The following is a 22,199-nucleotide window of genomic DNA, read 5'->3' on the forward strand; positions in this document are numbered from 1 at the left end:
AGAATATTGTGTTTTCTGGGTTTTGGTTTTGTTACTGTGTTTCCCTTGTGTGTTCATGTACTCCTCCTCACCTGCCCTGCTTCACCCTTGCTAGCCCTGCTCTGCTCTGTGTCTTCCCCACACCTGCCCTGTATCAGTCTCATCAGCCCTGCCCTGCTTCCTGTGTTTCCTCAGCCAACTACTCCCAGCCTGCCCTTGTGTCTCGTCACCTGTTCCCCATTCCCTGATTAGTTTAGTCCGTATTTAAGGTCTGGTTTTGAGTTGAGTCTTTGTTGGATCATTCGTTTTGTTTCGTCTGCTAGTTCTGTTTAGCTCTGTTTGCCTGTTCTTGACCATCCGTGATTTAAGGAGGTTTTCATCAAATCTGCATTCCGGCCTCTGCGTTTGGGTCCACTCCTGCTTCCCCACCTGACACTCTCAAAAGACGTCTCTTTATTTGTTTTTCAACCAAGTATATGTGCATTTAATCTTTAATTGAAACAAGTTTATTTGTTTTGTTTTATTTGTAACATTAAAGCTAAAATATGTAGCGTTGTGTTTGTCTGCTACAATTAGCGTCTACCAAAGAGTATAAACTTACAAGATAATATGTCAGTGCTTTGGTTGTTTGACAGAAACTGTTATAAATTGACTTTTATTCAGTGTTCACATTTTTATGATAAACATTTTAGATCTTGGTCCTTTTTTTATCTATATCTTAACCAGATGAAGGACTTGAGTCGACTTTAGACGTCATCTTAAGTTATCAGAGAAGCAAGCTGGGCAAACGTTAGCAGCAGCTCAGCTAGCAGCCCCTCTCGGAAATCCGGTGCTCACCATATATCATCAGATAAACATTGATTTTTTTTATGTGAAACTGCTTAAGTCGGTATTTTTATGGCTTTAATCCCAGTGTACGTTTTTGGAGAGGAGACCTCTGCAGATAATTCAGCTCTGGGTAGAAACCTGCTGAACATCTGTATCTTAAGTTATCATCATCCCAACAATGAGGTAATTAATTAATAAAGTATTAATACTCCTACATTTATGGTGCCCCATGTGAAGCCAAAACAAACCAACTGTCCCTGCTGCTCAAACATAAGCAAACAATGTTAGCTTTAATGATAGATGCTTAAAAGTGTTAGAAACTCCTCAGAAAGTCCAGAAAATCATCTGAAACCCAATCGATGTTTGCTGTTATTTACTGTGAGATAATGGTGAGAATAATAACTGTGAGAGAAAACTGAATAGTGGGTTATCATTTTATGTATTTACTGTATATCATACATGTTTCAGATAGTGTTTTAGTTTGTGTTTCACACCTGTTCTAAATTCCTCTGTACTTAGTTATTTGCTGTGTAAGATGAGGCAGTTGTATGTTTAACAGTTAGTTTATTCTGTAGTACTTTTACCTGAGCCAGTGATAAGATAAAATATAGTTATGAAGATGTTTATGTGTAAATCTGATGAGCTTTTGGAGGATAATGTGGTTTGTCCTTAATTTAATATAGTAGTAATGTCATCTTGTGATGTCACCTGGTGCATGCTTATGTACTGTCATATGTGGTCGTGAAGAAAGACTGTTCCTAGGTTAGTTGAACTTTTGACCCGTGTTTCTATCTGAGGTTTGGTTGCTGACCTGTAAGGTTAGTAAACAGATGTCTTAAATTCTGTACAAGAGGTATTTAAGGGACTAGTTAAGTGCCAACTTTTCAGACAGAAAAGATAGCAAGGTAGTATGTATCTTTGTCTCCAGAACTATGATGCATTATACTTCTGACTGTATTATTTGAATACATTATTTCATAACCTAACAATGCTCTCTTTGTGTGTTTATTGAGTGATCAGCAATTTCCCATTACATAACCCCAGTTGTATTTTGCAATTTACTTTGTTTTTAACTGACATTAGACATTAGCATTAGCCGTTAGCACTAGTATTAGCCATTAGCCCATTAGCATGAGCTTATTAGCTATTATAGCTGAACCGGTTGTTTCACGTTTTGGCTGCTGGTTATGATGATAACATGATAGAATTTGGCTGCCGTGATGCTTGGTGATACTAATGTGTGTTTGTTTAAACTTGTGGAGCTACTTGTGAATTGTTGAAATTAAATCTGGTGCTATTGGCACCCGATTTGATGCATCTGACACCGCCGTGTGCTGTTGAAAGGACCCTGTGTGGCTTAAGTAATTAACCCACTGCCCTGAGACTCCAGAGCGGATGATAATAATCGTGAACAAGTTAAGTGTAAATCGTTTAATTTGAAGTACTAATGCACCCAAATTGCTGAACGTGGCTGCAAGATTCAAGCATGTATGAATTTATTGCATGCATATTAATAAAAAGGTCTTTGGCTAGGCGAGTTGCTGCAATGTCCCAGAACTCACAACCTAAGCCATGATTTAGTACAGCTCGGCCACGATGTTCTGGAGGGTAAATGATCCTGAAATAGAGTTGAAAGTAAGCTAAATTGTGAAGAAATATGGATGCTTGTTGCTTGTGTAAGAGCCACTGAGCTCATTGTTTGAAGAAGAAAGTGCAGAGTCACTGTGCTAAAGAGCTAACTGTGTGTAGGAAGCAGGCAAGTGCCGCTGTCCGTGTAGAGTTAACCCTTTACGGGTCTTCAGAGTATGACGTCTGCTTAGGTTAGCAGTGAGTGTATATCAGTGGACGGAGCCAAAACGTCCCTCCTAACTTCTGGGACATCTCTTCCTGTTATTAAAAATCTATTTGTTAAGTATGAATGATACCAGTTTAAAGATGTACCAGAGATGCCCACCCAGTTATGCAATCGATCAAGTGGGATGGTATGGTCGATGGTATCAAATGTAGCAGTTAAGTCAAGTAGAATGAGAATGGAGTATTCACCTTTGTCAGTGTGCATGAGGATGTCATTTGTTACTGTTAATAGCGCTGTCTCAGTACTGTGTTTGTGACAAAAGACTGAAATGTATCAAAGATTTTATGATCCTCAACCAGGTTCAGGAGTTGGCCAGTGACTTTTTTTTTTTTTTTTTTTTTTTTTTTAATTTGCAATGTCCTCAGAGAGTTTGGGTTACCCAAACATCACACAGTCCTCCATAACTTTTTTAGAGTGCTCTCTCTCTCTCTGTCTCTCTCCTTTCCTTTTTTTCTTTTTTTTTTTTACATCAATCTTCATACTAAACTAGGATTTACTCCAACTCTATTAAGAAGTACCAAACTTCGATTGATGGAGAAAAGTTAAGTTAAAAAGTTAAGTTGAAGAAGCCTTCCTGAATAGAAAGGTTTTTAGGCCTTTTTTATAAGAGTCTAGGGCCCTCAGATGGTTAGGAAGCATAGTGCAGCAGAGCAGAGGGCTCAATCCCCCATGGTTCTATAAAGGGTGATTTACACACTCTCACCTGTTGTAAATACTGAGTTTACAGTGCAGTATTTACCTGGCTCTCCCTCGATTGAGGCTAAGGGGTAAGGGTGATCGTGCGTTCGCAGTTGCCACCCCGAAGCTTTGGAACAGTTTACCATATTCAATGAAGTGTTCTGTAGGCACTTTTTACGCTAAACTTAAGACCCACATGATTTCTCAGGTCTTTGAGTGTCCTTAAAGTTTTATGTTTCACTATTACTCATTTATTTGTGTATGCTTATGGGACAATATTGTTATGTTATCACTACTGCTTTTTTGCTGTTACCATATTATATTATTTTATTTATGTTATTTTATTGTACAGCACTTTTGTCACCTCTGGTTGTTTATAAATTATAAATAAACTTGATTTGATGTGATATAGTTGTAAATTGGTTACAGGTATGGGGGTAGGAGTTGTGCTTTATATACAGGGCAATAGTGAAATTTGGCATTGCTGACTTCAAGCCTATAGCCACTTCTTGCTCAGGATATTGTAAAAATATTAGAATATATATGTTGAACATCTGATCAGCCTATAATGATTACCCTTAGCTCTGATGGTTCATGTACTTTCAATTTTTGTTGAAATCTTTTAATGATAGACTTTTAGCTTTACAAGATCAGAAACACTATACACACCAGTGTTTGTTTATGTGCAAAAATATCATTGTGAAAGATAAAATTGTGCAAGAAAGGCAACACACAGGTGCAAAAAACAATAACTATTAACCAATCAAGGGGCAGTGTGGCAGGTTTTTTGGCTCAGCGACAGGGCAAGCTAACCATAAACAGACAGAAATCAATTTTGAAAGTCTCTTTGAAGGCATCTGGTCTATTTGGCATTTCTGCCAAATAGACAGAAATGCTAAGGAAATATTGTAGAGCTGCTTTCTACCACAATGAGAATTTCTTGCTGGCTCCAAACCAAATAATGTCATGACTCAATCCATCAATCAAAACACAGGCCACTGTAGGTTTTGCTTCTGTGTTAAATCACCACAAGGTGGTGCTAGTATAATAAACTTTAAAGGCTGCAGAAATAATGTCATGACACTTCTCATTGCCGGTTGCCGTCTCAAATTCCACAGTGTTATATGTGCTTTTGTAAGATACTCAACAGTGGTTTATATAAAATAGTTAAATAGCTCCATCATGACCAACTGCAACAGTAAAATGCTGCTTACACATAATGCATCAGTAATAATAATAATAAAATATAATAGTATAACACTCACAGGGGCCTTCATCTGCAGTAGGAAAAATTTTACTTTTGATACTTGAAATATACTTTGCAATGATACTTGCTACTTAAGAGACATTTTCACTGCAATTATGTGTAATAGAGAATTTTTGTGTTGTCGTATTACTTCTTTTACATCACTAAAGAATCTGAATCTGTCCTCCACCACTGCAGCTGTTGCATGCCTCGTCTAGTTTGTAACTATCAAGTGTCATCGTTGTCGGGTCTTTTTCATGTCCACAGAGAGAAATAATGTGCCCTGGTTTGTTTCCTTCATATTTGCATTTGGCGTGTGGCCCAATCAGTTTGCTACTATCTAATATTTCACCTTCTCATGAAATTCACTGGCAGTAAGGCAGGAACACGTATTCATATATTACACACATATATTACTTTTTTACAGGAGTACTTATTTTGCCTGGGAGGAGCCACTACCATGACTAAAGTCAGGAACAAAAGGCTCCTGTGCAAACAGACTATGTGACAGTGAAACATGATTGGCTGCAACTTACTCTGTAACTGATGCATATCTGTGTATCTATTTTCACAGAGTTATACAGTCCTTCCCAAAGGTGGGTATAAACCATAAACCTGTTTATAAGGTTAATAGCAACCACCAGCAGAGTTATCACTCATCACCATGATTGTTTCTGTGTTTTTTGCAGTCTGTCATTCCTCTACATCTGTCAGTTTGGACACATTTCACTTGAATGAGAAAGTGTGTCCAAACTTTTGACTGGTACTGGAAATATGAGACTAAAATTAATATTTAAAATTGACATATGATATTTTTTAACAATAAATATTACAAGTAAATAAATGTATAATGACCTGTAGGTAATGTGCTCTGTTTGAACAAACTATGTACTGTAACCCTCTTTAAACCTCACCTGAGATTCTGTAGCTCTGTTCTTCTTTCTGTTTGTTGGTTGGGGAAACACAACTCAGGAGACTTTTACTTGTATTATTTTTAATTCAAGTCCTAAACTCATGGCTAGACCTTTCACTATGACATCAGAGATCACCTGAGAGGCTGCAGCTCACCTGTCTGTGAGTCTCTGTGCTGCTGATAATAAAATTACGGATGACATTCACAAACAAATCAGTTGGACGAGCTGCGGTTAACTTACCTTCTAGATAATGTTCATGTCATAATGAGCCATATAAAACAATAACTCTGCTCCTGATCCACCCATGGGAAAGGGGAGGGATGGGTTTATTTAATATTTCTCCTAATAATGTCAAAGAAGATTAATGTTTGGGTTGATTGCAGAACATTCTTATTAGCTAAACTCAGCTGTTGTTGACTCTTTGGTTCTTCTTTTAAAAGTAACTGATGTCTTAATTTGCTTTTGGGAGATATTTTTGCCTATCTGTGCAACAATTACAAATTAGCGAACAATACCTTATATTAAAATGTAATATCAACTGACTAATTCAGCAAATTAAGCCTGCATTCTGGGAACAAAGTGTTCTAGTGGCATAATAGGGTAATATGAAGTCTTAAAGATATGATGGAGCCTGACCATTAAGGGCTTTGTAGGTGAGGCAGTGCAGCGAAGCTAAAATTGTAGAAATGTGATCTATCTCTAGTTCTTGTCAGTACATGTGCAGCTGCCTTCTGGACCAGCTGGAGAGTCTTTACAGACTTGTTAGGACAGCCTGGTGATAAGGAATTGCAATAATCCAGCCTTGAAGTAACAAATGGTGAAAAAAGGCAGTCCTTGAAATTTGTTTTATGTGGGAGTTGAAGGACATATCCTGATCAAAGACAACTCCCAGATTCCTTACAGTGGTCAGGCTGGAGGCCTGGGTAATGCCATCCAGAGTAGCTATATCATTAGATAATGTGTTTCTAATTGGTTTAGGGCCAAACACAATAACTTCAGTTTTGTCTGATTTTAGTAGCGGAAAATTGCAGGCCATCCAGGTCTTTATGTCCTTAAGGCATGCTTGAAGTTTAGTTACCTGATTGGTGTCATCTGGCCTCATTTATAAATATAATTGGGTATCATCTGGGCCCAGCCCATAACGCCTCACACCATTTTTTGGATTAACTTGGGGGTTGGACTGGAGGTGAGAAGCTTGACCAACCCAAACAATAGAGGAATCCATATTTCATGTACATCTTTCATTTCACTGCAGGTGCAAATACAGTAGTTACTAAATATGCTCTGTATCTTCTACTGTGGAACTTTAAATTATTTGATTGACTTTTGAACAGTTAGTTTGCCTTTTGTCCCTGAATCCCTCTTAACTGATGCTACTCTGTGTGTCTATATAAAAGGTTTTAGGTTGTGCTTGCACGTATTAGATTAGCCAACGCAGTGCTTCTAACCGATCACTAAATTCGTTAAACGAGAATGAATTACAACCTTAATTAACCATCTCCTATACCAGTGTGAACTGCAATAATACTGCCGCACACGTTCTCCTATCCAAGTCAAGTTTCTCCATCTTTTAGTCATAGTTTAGTCATTCTACGGTAAAAAAAACAACAATTCTTACTTTCAGGTGATTATACACTAATTAAAACACTTATGAATATTATATTCCATGTTTGCCAAGTCTGTCCCACTATATGCCACTGAAATCTATCACACCGGTCCTTTAAAAGATTTAGCATTACACTTCTATGACGTTGTTGGTCTCAGGATAGACAGTTTTTTCAGTATCAGTATCAAAAGAATCTCGAAAACCAGAGATATTGTTTTTTATTACATGGGTTCTTCATGTTAGCATTCTGACCTTACCATTTAAAAGTACAGCCTCTTAGTATCAGTTGTATTGTTTTGCCACAGACTGAATCTTATTGTTTGTCATTGTTTTTTTACAATGTGTTGTCCAATGTCTAATCTGTGCAGACAGCTCGGGTCAGTCAGAATGACAACCAACCAAAAACAGCTATTTCACAAAAATAATGATTGAACTTTCTTCATCACAGTTATAACAAAGTTAAAATATGAAGGTGAGATCGAAAGGATAATGAAACACCCAAGAAGAGACAGTTTTATTTTTGGAATGATTGACAAAGCATTAATTCAGTTTTTCTAAAACTGTAATTTGTCAAAGCTCATAAAAACACAAATATACAGTATTTATGAATATTACATGCTGTATGTTGGATGTATAGTATAATTAAATGTTTTTGGCAACAATCATGAAGTTACATGTACTTCCTACAAAGAGCACATGCAGAGGATAGATTTTATATCTGATATCTTATAAAAAGTGAATAGAACACTTTGATTAATAAATAGTTGTGTGTGTGTGTGTGTGTGTAGGAAGACACATACGACATATTAATAGAATCCACTTAGACTCTCACTCAAAGTAGAAAAAATGCTCTGTTTGACCATTTTTGACTTTTAACAGTATCCATCACATCATTTTCAAACAACAAAATGTCCACAAAGTAGATGCAAAATGGCTCTCATCTTGGTTTACTTTGCCAATCAAATCAGTTAGACATGGCAAGGTCGTCTCACACAGATCAGTGAACTTGTTTACTAAAGTGGTGCATCATAATGACATATTGACTTGGACAGGACTATCAGTCAAATAAAATTACAAACAGGAAAAGGAGTACCAGGAATTACCCAGATAAAGTATCAAAAATCAGCTTTATAGGCCTTTTTCACAGCAGACATTTTGACTTGTCATTGCAGGAAAGGCATCTGCGCTACCAACTCAGTCTTTGGATGCTATTTTTATCATGCCTGGCAACAGGAAGAAATCTCTCAAAATTGTACAGAAGTCAATTTTCCACTCCAAACAGCCCAACAGTTTAACATATGGATAAATAACCATCCATGGGTGTGGGTGTGTGTGTGTGTGTGTACATAAAATGTTACAAATCATAGTCTGTGTGTATTTTGTGCAGTAGTCCTGTGTAGCATAAAACTGAAACAGAAGCCACATCACAGGTGCACCATTTATATAGCTGTGGTGTGTGATATGAATGTTAAATGACTATCAGAGGTACAAAGTTGATCAAACTGCTCAGTAGGCTTTATTAAAGGCTCCATCAAACTCTTCACATGCTTTAAATCTATGTTTCAGAAAGGACTGAGTTCTTAATTCTGGAGTATTTAGTGTTTAATGGGCTGTATCTTTTGTGAATTGAAGATATTTTGCTTATAGTTTCTATAGCCTACATGTGCCAGTCATGGAGCTTAACAAAAGTTCAATCAGGAACGCCAGGTGTAGTTTCATTGCTCATACCACTCTGTCATACTCATCTCTCATACATGTTCACTCTATTTCCTAGCTGTCAATGTCCATCTAGCAACTACTCAGGGATGATGTCCTTGTGGACTATCATTTCTATTTGTGTAGTAATCATCTTTTCTCCGTTCACTTGTCTCTCTTGATTGAAATACCATAGTCACTCCCTCCAGGCTACAGTAAATATCAAGCAGACTGAAGCTATTTATTGCACATGTGGAGAGAATGATTTAAAAAAAAAGCTTCTTTTTTCAGAAGAAATCTCTCAAAATTGTACAGAAGTATATAATGTATAATGTATGTTGCAGCTACATAGTTTTTTTCTACTTGGCAAAAATGATATCTTGAATTTGTAATACAGCTGTTCTATAAATGATGTCTTTGTGATGAATGAAAACTTTCAACCCTTTCAAAAACCCATCTGCTTGTCAGTTTCCAAATCTGCTAATGTGGCACACTCATTTGCAGTATCCTAAAAAAGAAAGAGTTTTGTCCCTGTAACAGCCCGACTATGATTTTATATTTTAAAAAGAGTTACAGGTCTGGTTTTAGGATATGATCAGTATGTAGCAGAGGCTGAAATTTCTCTGAGGTGGTATCAGTACTGCTGCAACTTTAGGAGGAAACAATATTATAACGTTCCAAACTCAAATGAGTGGATAGAGGCGGGTAAAAGGTTTTGGAACATACGTTAATATCATATACACATAATATGACAAATGTTCTACTAGTCAAATTTTCTGTTAGTCAAAATAGACTTGGGTCACAGTACAACTTGACACCCATGGATCCGTTTATCAGTTGCACTGCAGGGTAGACTGGAACAACATAATGTCCTATTCAGCCTGAAGTTATTTTTGTGTTGTTTAACATTATAACGGCAACAAGTAATTTGCATGACCAAATATGTGTTCTTTCCCAACAGTGTTAGTGGGTCAAAAATGTATAACATGGTAAAATCAATAAAGGTGGACCCAAACACTGACAATGAATTAAGTAATATAAAAAGGGGAGGGGGAGGTTGTAGGAATAAAGGGGAATGAGGATGGCAGGTAAGGCAGGAAGTAGGCGAACTGGGGTAGATATACTGTTGAGTTGATGACTTGATGGAAGGCAGATGTGTAGGCTGGGCAGGTGAGGTGAATGAGCTGCAATCAGGAGGAAGACTGGTATCAATCTTCTCAGCTAACCTGCTGCAAGAAAGTGAATGAAGTGCATTCCCCAAAATGTCAAACCATCCCTTTTGGCAACAACAGAGACATTTGTTGAGGAGTTTTAAGTCATAAGGAGCATATATTTGTTCTGTAAGGCCTTTCCACAGCATTTCCACAAGCCTCAAATCGTTACACCAGTTAATATTACAAATACACTTAGTTCTTTTTGGTTAAAAAGACAAACTGAGGTAACTATAAGGGATAGGTAACACAATACGAAACCATTTGTTTCATCATTATAAAATATTCAAACCATTGTCACTCAACTCAATCCAACGTGCTTTTTCACCATCCTAATATTCTGGAAAACATAAAAGAAGGCTTTGGCAATGTGATGAGCTGTCCCTGTTTTTGATATTACAAAAATCATTCACTGTAGTACAAACCTATACATTTGTATTTGATTCCAAATTAAAAATGGTCACAGTGGTCAAGAGGTTACAGTGCAAGTATACTGCATGTTTTGTAAGATATGTCTGCCACAGTAGTCACTCCTGAAATGTGAAAAGGCAGAGGCTTTTGATCCCTGTAACTTTTCTGATTGGCCTTCTTTAAAATATATGCCATATGTATTCTGTATTATTAGACAGTTCACAGTGAAAAGAAACTAAAACAGTACAGGCCTCCTTACAGACACAGCTGCTTGAAACAGAGCTGTTTGTTGCTATACAAATATCCAACATGCCTCAGTTTGCTAACCTAAAGTAAATAAGGGACATAAAAAAAAGTTAAAGCAAGAGACAGAGAATCATTGTTCTGTTTGTTCTTGACCTAGTAAATTCAGAGCCAATTTCAAATATGTATGCACTATCTACAGCCAACTTTACTGCCTTCCATGACCTGGTTGAGTTTGTTCCCTAAGGTAGGACGTAACATGCATTACTTCAAAGGTGATAGTCTTTAGCTTACATACTGTAGTTTAATCCTTTTACTGTTGTCTATTTTCTGATGCTTCATTTTTATTAGTTTTGTACTCAGAGTCTAATTTCCTTATATTCTTCCTTATGTTCTTTTGCTGCTGTGAAAAACCCACATTGATTAATACTTTTGTCATCTATTTATTCCATTACATACTTATCTTGTTAAATCTTACCCAGATCTGTCTATGTTTCTGGAGATGGGCTACCTGCTTTATGACTACCCTAAGCATTAAGTTATATCAGGCCAGTTGACTCGAAGAAAGCAAAAACTGAATTGGTTTTATAAGACAGGCCAGTGTTCTGTGACTTCCTGAGGGAAAAGGCTTGATTTGTTAGACAAATATCCATGGAAAGCTTATAGTTTGTTGACCAGCCTGGCTGGCATGGAGATATGCCATCAATGCAAATGGTCTTTCATCACCCTGTAACAGCCCCCCCACACCACCCTCAATACACACACATGCACATATCCTGTCCAACTTGACTCAGTCTTTCTGACGGATTTGCTCACTTACTTTGACTCTTATTCTGATGCGCACCTCATAGATATGAAGTACAGTTGGATTCCTGTTGGCTAATTACAACCAGGTTGGCGGGGTAATCATCTTCTTTCTGTGCAGTGCTGTGTGTGAAGCCAAGGTGAGAGCCCTTTACTAATGTATTTTTATTGCTTTGATATGAACAGGTGCTTGATTTTACAGGTACAGTAGTTAGTTCTCTTCCTGTTAAAAGTTTCCTTGCTGCTGTTGCCAAGTGCTTGCTCGTGGGTGAATGTTGGGTCTCTGTAAATTAAAGAGCACGGTCTAGACCTGCTCTATGTGAAAAGTGCCCTGAGATAACTTCTGTTGTGATTTGGCGCTATATAGATAAAATTGATTTGAATTGAATAGCTTTACCATAGGCAGTTTTATCCCTTATATTAAGGTATTAGTGTAACACCTTAAAAAACATGACTGACTTAATGTTAAATGTTGTAACAACCATTCCCTTTCTTCCTCTACAAAGTCATATATCGTCTTAAGTCTAAACTGACTGAGTCATGTTTAAATATGAGCACCCTGAATATTATTGTGTTAGAATCCTTCAACCTTTCATGTTAAAATGTACCATTCAGTGCAAAATTGTACATGATACTCCTGTGATCAAGAGCAGTCCAGCCAGTATTTTGCTAACAGGAGCTATTGAACAGACAGCTAATACAATATTTTGGGTTATCATCAAGGTGGACTGCATGGAGATTTTGTCAATTTACATGATTAAGTGACTTGACTGTGAAGAAGTAAGTGTAAGTGAATGGGTGATTTACTCTTACTTTTATTCGGGAAAATGGTTCTTTACCAAGAAATGCACCATGTTGTACAGGGGGTACGAAAAAGTGTTTTTTCTTCCTGGAAAATACAATAATGAACAGAAACAGACTCACTGTATTTAATCCCAAACATGAACGATTTGCTTCATAACTAAACACCAGCAATACATTGATTCTGAGCTCTAAAATCTACTTTTGGGAGCTTGTGTGACAGTTTTTTTTGTTTTGTTTTTGTTGAAAAGAGTAGTGTTAAATTAACTCCAAGGTCATTTTGCAATTCAAAATAACAGAACCACAGACTATGATTTTAAAAAAAACCTTCCTATTAACACCTCTGCCAATCTCAACAGGAATTAACATTACAAGCTTAAGAAGTATTATTAATATAATTTATTTCATTTGAGTTTTATAATAATTATACTGGATATGGCTATTGTACAGGTGTCCCTGTTAGGGTCTGACCCTTGTAAGGTTAGTTAATGTATGCGTTTGTGTGTCCGTGTGGGTGAGTATATTGTATATATGTAGATGTCAGTATGTGTATATTTGTGACCCATATGGCTCAGTTCCTGAGCATCTGCATATTTTTGCAAGAACATGCATGCCTTTCATGTGCTGGTTGTTGAAGAGGTTGGCTGTACTCTTAGTCCAGTATTACATAACCACATCGTAACAATAGCTGAAACGTAGCCAAGTCCTATACCTCAACAAGAAAATTAGTGGGGAATGAACTTTACCACATCAACAAGCACTTGACCTTTCTGGGTATAAACTGCCACATATTTGGACAGATATGAACACTGCACTGTTACGAGAAGCAGTGAAAACCACCAACTCACTGTTTGTATCTCTAGTTCACATGTAAACTGATGCAAATAAGTTTGACTAGCTAAAAGATGTGCTTCCCATACTTTGGAAGGGAAAACAGGTGGATGCTGATAAGAGTGTCATGAAAACTTTAGGATAAATAATATTATAATAATAAGTACATGCACTACTGTTTGACTCATAATCAAATATAAACTGGGTGGTGTTAAGGCAGCTAACAACAATTATGTGAACAGACAGGGAAGGCTTATATTTCAGGTTTTATGTAGTTTGCTTGCTTAAATTAGATTAGATTTTTTTAATGGATTGTTAAAGGCCCTATCGCTATTTTTTAAATCATACCAGTTATAGGTGTATTCATGCATACTATAATTGAAGAGTGTAACTAATAAGTATAAAATGTATGTATTTCCCAACTGATCATGACTGAAAATAAAAACTGCCTTGGCTGACACAAACAACCAACACCTACAATACGAAGGGCAAGAGTACTGGGAAAAAAACATGGATGCAGCAAAAGGGACATCATCAGCCAGTATCTGAAGGAACATTTTGAAGCCTGCAGTTAAAGCTGCTCAGATCAATATTTTTTACATTAAGAACGGAGCAAATGACTGTGTCATGTGAACGTTGTTGCTTGTAATAATGAACCCACAGAAAATTATTACCCAACACTGCAGTTCCTCTCATCTCTATGGAGCATTTTTCAGTCTTCCAGGTCATTATTTTGGTTTTATGAACTGCAACGTTACTATTTTGGTTCACTCTCACCGCTCTCATGAACCCCACCGCCAGCTGCAGCAGGCAATGGTTTTTAACAAAAAAGCTCTGATAAACCCATTGAATGTTACTTGCTCACCGCCTAACAGCAAAGTTAGAAACTAGCTAATTAACACAGTGGAGCATTAAGCAGCTAAAGAGCCCGATATTTCCCTCAGGAGTTGGTAAAGACCAAAACAGAGCTAGAAGGAGAGGAAATATTAAACAAAGATTTGTTGCGAGGTCATTAACACAACTCCAAATGATGATAATGTCAGTGTTGTGTTTGCAGCTTGTTGCAGTAACCCCAAGTGGCTAAGTGACAAAAATCATTACATGCAGGTCTAATCTAACTACTATCTTTTTTAGTTAGCCAGATAATCCAAATTTAGGCAGTGGAACTAGAGCTTGGGTGAAACTCTGATTGAATAATTAAAGAATATTTGTAATGGTGGTAACAAGGGTTTCTGTTAGCACCTTTAGTGAAAATATTTTGTTGTGGTGGTATTGGACAATTGTGCTAGTTTACCTCCATTAAACCAACAAGCTAAAAGTCTATAGATCTGGTAGAAGCCCTTAGAGGCTGCAATGTTCACTACATCCTACAATATGAAAGGTGAATGGAGCAAACAACATACTGATGTTGCAAATCTTTAGGGGGCTACCAAAATTATTAGGAACCATCCTTGGGAAACCTTTAATATGCCTTTCAAATTTCATGATAATCTGGCAAGGAGCTGCAGAGATATAGTATCTCCTCATAGACCAAAGACCGATCATTATTGTACATTAAAGTGTTGCTTTAAATAAGCTCAAAAGTCCTTCGTGTATGCTGATTTAAACCTGCAGTTTGGAACTTTCACAAATAAAACAATGTCTGTTACATTCAAGCCCTTGCCAAGCGAGTTCACACAATGCTGATTAAGCCAGATGAATCTCAGTATACAGAGTTTTCAATCTGGTTTGGATTTGACATTCCCGCACTGGCTGGATGATTATATACTGTGTGACTTCCGGCCAGCCACCTATCTCCCAGTTAGCTCTCTGCTAACTTGAATGGGGATAAAATAATTCATTGTGCGGCTCTTCTAGACTTTCCAAATGTTAGTGGACCGAATGGATAAAATTCTGATAGTGAAATGAGTCATTTCACAGGGGTTGTGTGAGGCTCAAAGCAATTTATCCACCGTTTTACAGCCGCAACAGTAAAGACAGAGTAGGCTACGGCGGAGCTTATGACGTAAGCACATGTCAATAGTGTTTTTGTAATTACTCTCAATTTGAAATGCTGCCTATCTAGAAAGAGTGCTGTCATCTGCATACAGGAGAACATTATGTAAACCCTTAAAATAATTTGGGGTTTTCAAATGAGTGCAAATACATTTACTTTATGTGCATTTGTGAGTGTGTAGATTTTGTATCGGTCTTTTTGTTCCTCAGTTGATGCTACTGTTGATTAATCTGATCTTTTTCCATTAGAAATACAATGGGTTCCAGGGTGTTTATGTTGCTGATTGGAGCTGTGTACATCTACTATCAGGTAATGATGCTTCAGTGTAATCAGTAATATATTGCTGACCAGGACTGTAGCTATGATTTTTAACAGAATCTTGTTTAATGTCCCCCACTCAAAAATGTTTTTATTGTTACTTCACTTGGATATTTTAGCTTCACTGTGCAGAATGATGTACAGTACCAGTCAAAAGTTTTGACACATATACCCATCCCCTTGTGTCTAAGCTTTTGACTGGTACTGTATGTGTGGTGTTTGACATTAGAAGGCTGTTTTCACATTCATCTGCTGAACGGGGGAAAAGTTTCTCTTTGCTCACCTTAAATCTCAGTTTACAACGTAGTCCAATTGTGGTTCAATATCTCATCTCAAACAGGAGTCATCTTGTGTCCAGTTGTCAAACTTTTGAAATAAACAAGATTTGCATATTAATAGATTCTGGATTTTTAAATGTCTTTTTGTTTGTTTGTTTGTTTGTTTTTTGTTTGTTTTTTTGCATGTGTGTAAAAACTACATCAGACACAAATTATTCTTCCAAGCAGAATATCTCTTATAATACATGTACCTGAAGGGGATCTTTAAACTTCCGTTTTGTTCTTCTATTTTAATGTCAATTTTTAATTTAATTTTTATAAATTATATTCTAATGCACACAATCTTGAATGTTACATGTATATAAGGAGTTTTATTAACTAACTGAAAATTAAATGACCAAAGCCAACTTTTGTATGTGCATCACATATTTGTTTTGTTTTATTTAAAAGTGTTTTGGAATAAATGTTTTATATTGTAATTTGACACAAGATTGAATCACACCCATGACAGAAAGATTAATTCTGTTCTCTGCCTGTTCTTGCCATTGCAGGTCCATGCAGCAGGTGAGGCAGAAGATCATACATCACATAGAGCACTTCAGTAAAATACCTCAGAAAACTTCCACAGATCCTCAGCTATGCCACGATTACACTGGGAGACCTACCATCCACTGGAATTTAGATGGCAGACTCATGTTTAACCAAAAAATTAAGAAATAAAATAAAACTTTCCATTTTCAGAGTATGCTATCCTATATGTCCACTATATGTATGTAACGTATATCCACTATCTATATCATATACCCACTATCATGTTCAGTCATGTCCTTCCATTTGACATCAGCTATTTTTAAATGTATTACAGTACATCTGTGTAGATGTATGTATTTTTACAAATATTTTTACCATATATATAGTCCTAATTACAATTACAATTACAATTCATATAATTCTAAAGCGATATACTGTAATGTAACATGTACTGTAGGCTTAATGTATAGTTACAGTGCAAAATGACATTTATGTCACATTTCTAAGAGATACAGTCACAGTTGACTGATGGTTAATCTGTTCCTGTATAATGTATGTTATGTAGGCAAACAGACCCTCAGCATTGATAGTACAGTAAGGGAAACAGGGGAAACATTTTGTCCACCATGTTTTGATATCTCACATACTAAACTAACATGTTTGATTTGTAGCATCTATAATGACAAAAAAATTTTTCCAGCATAAAAAAATAACATGTTAAAATATCTCCTGTTGTTGTAGAGATTGTATACATTGGTGAGCTGATGGTGGAGAGTAATGTCACACTGGAAATGGAGACCATCCTGTCAGCTTTGGATTCAACTGTCATCCAAGTGAAAGATACCAACAGTGTGACCCTTTCAGACAGTGAACTGGTTGCAGGTATATTCCTGGAGAAATTTCTTCTTTCTAGGTTCAGTTCTTCTTTAATACAGTGAGGGGTAAAGGGATGGAGGTAGGGGAAAAGACACATTGAGGATGCTACATCTTAGAGTTTAGAAAAGCCAGAAATCTCAGCACCTGTGTTTCTCTCTCCAGAGTGCCTGATTGTTGGAGAAAAATCCAATTGCAACTGCTCTGACGGGTACGTTTGGAGCAATGATGTGTGCTACACTGAAAAATGTTGCAGTGAATCTACATGCAAACAAAACGTGTCGCACATCACACCACTCTGCATTGCCAAAGTCCAAGGTAACGGTCCAGATGCGTGATGAATTTTCATTTGCCTTTGTACAATTTGTACCACTACTTTCTGGTGATGATTTGTTGTATTTCGTAAATTTGTATGACCAAGTAGAATAAGGATGGCTGTAACTTGATAGTTATACTACTGTGTTATTAGATTTTTGTATTTTTTATTCTTGTGTTGTGGACAATATCCCAGCAAACATTACGGTGTATGACCGCTGTCTGATCGTCCCCCCAACACGTCCCGTAATGGTTCAAAAATAGTTCGAAAATGAAGGTTGAACCAACATTTGGGATATTACCTGGCTCTCACCTGGTTGTCCTCCCTGGGCTTTCCAAGTAAAAGTGTATGTATACAATATGCATTCTATTGCTTCCTATATGTCTAAATTAACAATTTAATATGTTCTAAAATAGTTGACAGTCTGACCTAGGCAGCTGCAAGACGTTTTAATGACGTGTACACTTTCAAAATAATCCTGTTCATCAATAAATACTATGTTAAACTGTCGTGGAAATTTAAAGATGAATTCACAGAGAGCAAGTTGTCTTCCAGAGTTTTATTGCAATGAACAGAGTTCACATTTGCAAATGCAGATCACCCAATTTGCTATAGGCTGAAAGAAATATTGTATGAAATTCAATAATTGTATTTTTACATAGAGGCGTGAGTCACAGAACATCCCATATTAGTCATCCTAACAGATGTCTCTTAATTAACGCACAATATCCCTTCTATTCATTCATAGCCTTATCTATCTCTCTCCCTTCGGTGGTTTCCTTCTCTGCCTCTGTCTACTGAGAAGTAAAAGTTGAAGGCTGAATCCCACAGCTCGTTTTTGTTAACTTATTCAAACTTGTCAGGAACTGGCAGTGGAACATGTTCACACAAGAGGCAGAGAAGGCAGACTATTATATTGTGCACTTAGCTGTAAGACAGTATAACACACTCTTAAGACAATAAACAGAAAAGTATAAGGGTCCATTTCAAAAATATTTGTAGAAACACACTGTGTTGATACTGACATGCAACAACATTTTATTAGGATAAACAAAACTGAGAAAAATGCTTATAGATAATCTAATTATTTGAAACGGTAAACCTTTTAATTACTTGTGATTCACTTCTCTCCAGTTTCCACTTATGTGAGGAGCCCAGATGCTCTAAATCACCTCTCATCAACAGGAACGTTACAGAACATATTTGCTAACATGAGAAAAAACTCCTTCAACAAACTCACATAACAGCGTTATATCTGCATCGTTTCTGTCCTCTTGTGCTTGTTGCGTCTCAGACAACTGGTGGTTGCAAACGCTGCACATGTGCAACTCTCATCTCTCGTGGAGAGCTAGGTGAATTCTCATGAGGTGGGATGATGCTTCGCTCATGTCAAGCATCAATAAGACAAATTTATGAAGTTGTGTGACTCAATAATAACTCCTTTGTTAAACTGTTAAAAACTCAGTGCTATGAAGTTTCCCAACCAAAGAATCTAAATAAAAAAGTTACCTCATACAGTATGTAAAAGTAGACTACAGAGTAAATAAAAATTAAAAAAACATGAATATGAAGCAGCTTCTGCCTGCACATTTATCCTTTGTGGAGAGGATGTCATTTTAGCACGTCCGCTCACAGCCAATTAAAGACAGATTTAAACGTTTTTGTATAAAAAAATGAAAGAACTAATCATGAATAAAGGTATTCCACGGTGAAATCCTGAGTAGGTTTTTTTTTAAGTCAGGTCCAGGCGGAAAATAGCAACCAACAGGAGACATTGACTCTTGTGTACGCATATTTGTATTCAAAAGTTGTGCACACTTCAGTTAAATGGTGATTTTACTTGATTCCCATGATGTCATGTCACCGTCCAACCAATGTTTGCTGGGATACAATGTGATATCAGAACTGAAAGTAATGATAATGTTTGCAATCAACACAGTTAAAATCAATGGATCAATTATATCGAAATCCACCTGGGATTCATCCAAAGCAACAACGGTACATCTGCTTCTCATCTCAAATTTATACTTACTGTACTTTTATACTTTATACATTTCTACTGTCATTACAAACATTCAAATGTTTGTAATTTGTTTAATGCTTTTTCTTTTTAAAGCTTCAAAATGAATTTAAAGGACTGAATGGCTTTGAGTCCCTGAATGTAACTCAGAGGTATTGTACTTTGCAAACTTATTGATTTATTACTTTGAAGTGTCATTTATTTTTTGCATATACAGAGACTTTATTAAAAAAGTATCATCAAAAAAAATGGAAGAGTCTAGAGGAAGAGCAGGAGTTCCTGGTGGTTTTCGAGATCAGTCAGAATCTTAGCTGTCACAGGCACACACACACACACTGGTGTGTACATGGCTAGCAAGCTTATGTCTGTACAGTCTGTGCTTCACCTGCCTGTTGGGGACTTATGAACACAGACTGAAAAAACAGTCCAGTAGTGAAACTCGTCTCATCTGCATGTGAAATGTGCCATAAAAACTATTTTAACTGATGTATTAGCATGTCACAATCATGACATAACCATCTTAGATACTCAGTGATCCCTCCTCATGACTACATACGTTTTGCAACCCCATCTCTTAAAAATTACATTTATATATCTCTAAATGGTTTTGCTAAATACATTATATTTGAAGAAATGTAAATTTTGGATTTTGTTCATTGGAAACATTCTTCCAGTTCAAGAAAACAAAGTTATGTTGTCAATCAAGGTCAATCACACAGCACTGATGAAGCAGATTAGCTCAGTTTTTTTGTGTTAGACTCTAAATAAATAATACCTAAGAATGTTTTCCCCTTCAAGCTTCAACTGCAATTGTACCATGTAATCACGTAGTCATGACTGTGCACAGTTATAAAGAAATAGTTTAGATTTATGGTTAAAGTCCCCCTCTAGTAGTTCAACTTCTGAAATTAAAAATACTTGCATATTTATAGCTTCTGGAATTTTTAATGCGGTAGAAGAGGAGTTGTAACTTTCAGAATTATTTTATATACACCTTAAAACTTGTCTGGGTAGGATCTTTAAGGAAAGATTGTGTTTTTAAACATTGAAGGCAGGTCCTGTCTCGTGCCTCAAGTAAGCTTTGACTATTTCAAGTACGTTAATTTATGAGACCAAAATCTTTGCTTAACCTTAACCAAGTGCTTTGAGTCACCTAAACATCACTATGAAAACATTAATCATGCTTTAGTTGCTACGAGCAGATACTGTAGGGAAAGCAAATGAAATATGTTGTCAGTGAATGTTACGTAGTCAGTATGAACATTTTGCAACTTATTAGATACATTAATTAAATATGTTTCAGAAAAAATGTAATCCCTGCGGCTTTGCGTTTTTTTCAAAACATATTTGCTGTTGCACATTAGTAGTAAATACACATCATTCTTAGAGGACTCACCGGCCAATCAACACCTGGCATGTGCCATAATTTACTGATAGATCAGAGACTGGTGACCAGTGCTTGCAAATAATGTTTTCACTATGATCAAAATAACACTGAGACATTTATGAAATGTATGTCAATTCGAATATTGTATTTGAAGGCAGCAGTCTCATGTTGTAAACATTTCAGTTGCATATCTCCTATTACTTTTATCACATACAGATACTTTCTATGTTTTTAACCAGTTATCTTTCATTGATCCTCTCCAAAATCTTAAAGGCCAGGAAACAGCATTGTTGATTTTGAGGCAGCTGTCAGCGTCAAAGTTGAGACTTCTAAACTTCAAAGCATAGTGACTCGGCTGGAAACCTCTCTTGCAGCTGTAATTTGGGTCGACACTGTAGGTCAGTAAAAATATATTACTGTTTTTTGGTGTTCATTTGGATCATGATGACCCTTGACTCTGTAATTATTTCTTAGCTGCTGTAGTGCATGCTCTCTATAGACTAATATCTGCTGCTTTCTGTTTTGCACTCTGACTCTGAATATCTGGTCTTAAAAACGCCACTGTCAACACAGGGACAAGTGCATCTGGTGCATAATCAAAAGCAAATTTTTAATCTCTCTCCATTTATGTCTGAGCCATGCTTATGTTGCTGCTTTGTCTAATAATGCAAGGCTATGGCGTTTATACCGGCCGATTTCAATCGGTGGCCAAACAATCAGTGCATCTTTAATGATGATCTCTTAAATTAAGATAAATTGATAAAAAGGAAAGAGCTGTTCTCTTGGACAGACAGATGAATCCAGGGACTAATGGACTTACTGACACTGCTACACAAACTGTACCTCCTACTCCTAGCCTATTGTGTCGCTATGAATTTATATTACCTTTTTCACACAGGAATGGTCACCATAGAGGCCCCAGACACTAAAGTGTGCGACATGTCCAGCCCCATACTGAAATGCACTTTAGAGGAGGAGACGGACAGTGCTGGCTGGAACATGAGCAAGAAGCACGAGCGCTTTGAGCTCAACAAAGGCAGTGTGGTGAAACTGAATGACAAATGTGCCACACAGGAATACAAGTCTTGTACTGAAGTTACACTCCAGGAGGTGACAGGCTTGTGGGCAGGCAAGTATGGAGGTTTCAGATTTACAATTCTGTTTTAAATTAAAGTCTAATTGAAATTAAAATTCTTTTTTGCTAAGAAATCAGTATACTGTAGATGAGAGCAGCATATCCAGGTGCTTTGCCCTTGCGTCATACCCCTGCCCCTTTTTGGGTGAGAGCAGTCCCTCTAATTTGACTGGCAGTAAATGCAAATTCTGAGAAAAAAGAACAAGAAAACTGTTTTGCTTTTAAGCTATTAGGAGCCGCCCC

General features: G+C 36.8%; 1 protein-coding gene across 1 annotated transcript; it reads left to right on the forward strand.

Annotated features, from left to right (window-relative positions):
* Nucleotides 1-11,454: 11,454 nt before the first annotated feature.
* Nucleotides 11,455-22,065, forward strand: LOC137169440 (uncharacterized). The gene is made up of 9 exons (XM_067572633.1): nt 11,455-11,610; nt 15,347-15,407; nt 16,246-16,258; nt 16,967-17,107; nt 17,264-17,416; nt 19,354-19,412; nt 19,531-19,586; nt 21,095-21,219; nt 21,720-22,065. Exons 2-9 carry the CDS (start codon nt 15,354-15,356, stop codon nt 21,986-21,988), a joined length of 870 nt encoding a protein of 289 aa, XP_067428734.1. The 5' UTR covers nt 11,455-11,610; nt 15,347-15,353; the 3' UTR covers nt 21,989-22,065.
* The last annotated feature ends 134 nt before the right edge of the window (nt 22,066-22,199 follow it).

This window comes from Thunnus thynnus, chromosome 18 (genome assembly GCF_963924715.1).
Source record: "Thunnus thynnus chromosome 18, fThuThy2.1, whole genome shotgun sequence".
Lineage (NCBI taxonomy): Eukaryota > Metazoa > Chordata > Actinopteri > Scombriformes > Scombridae > Thunnus > Thunnus thynnus.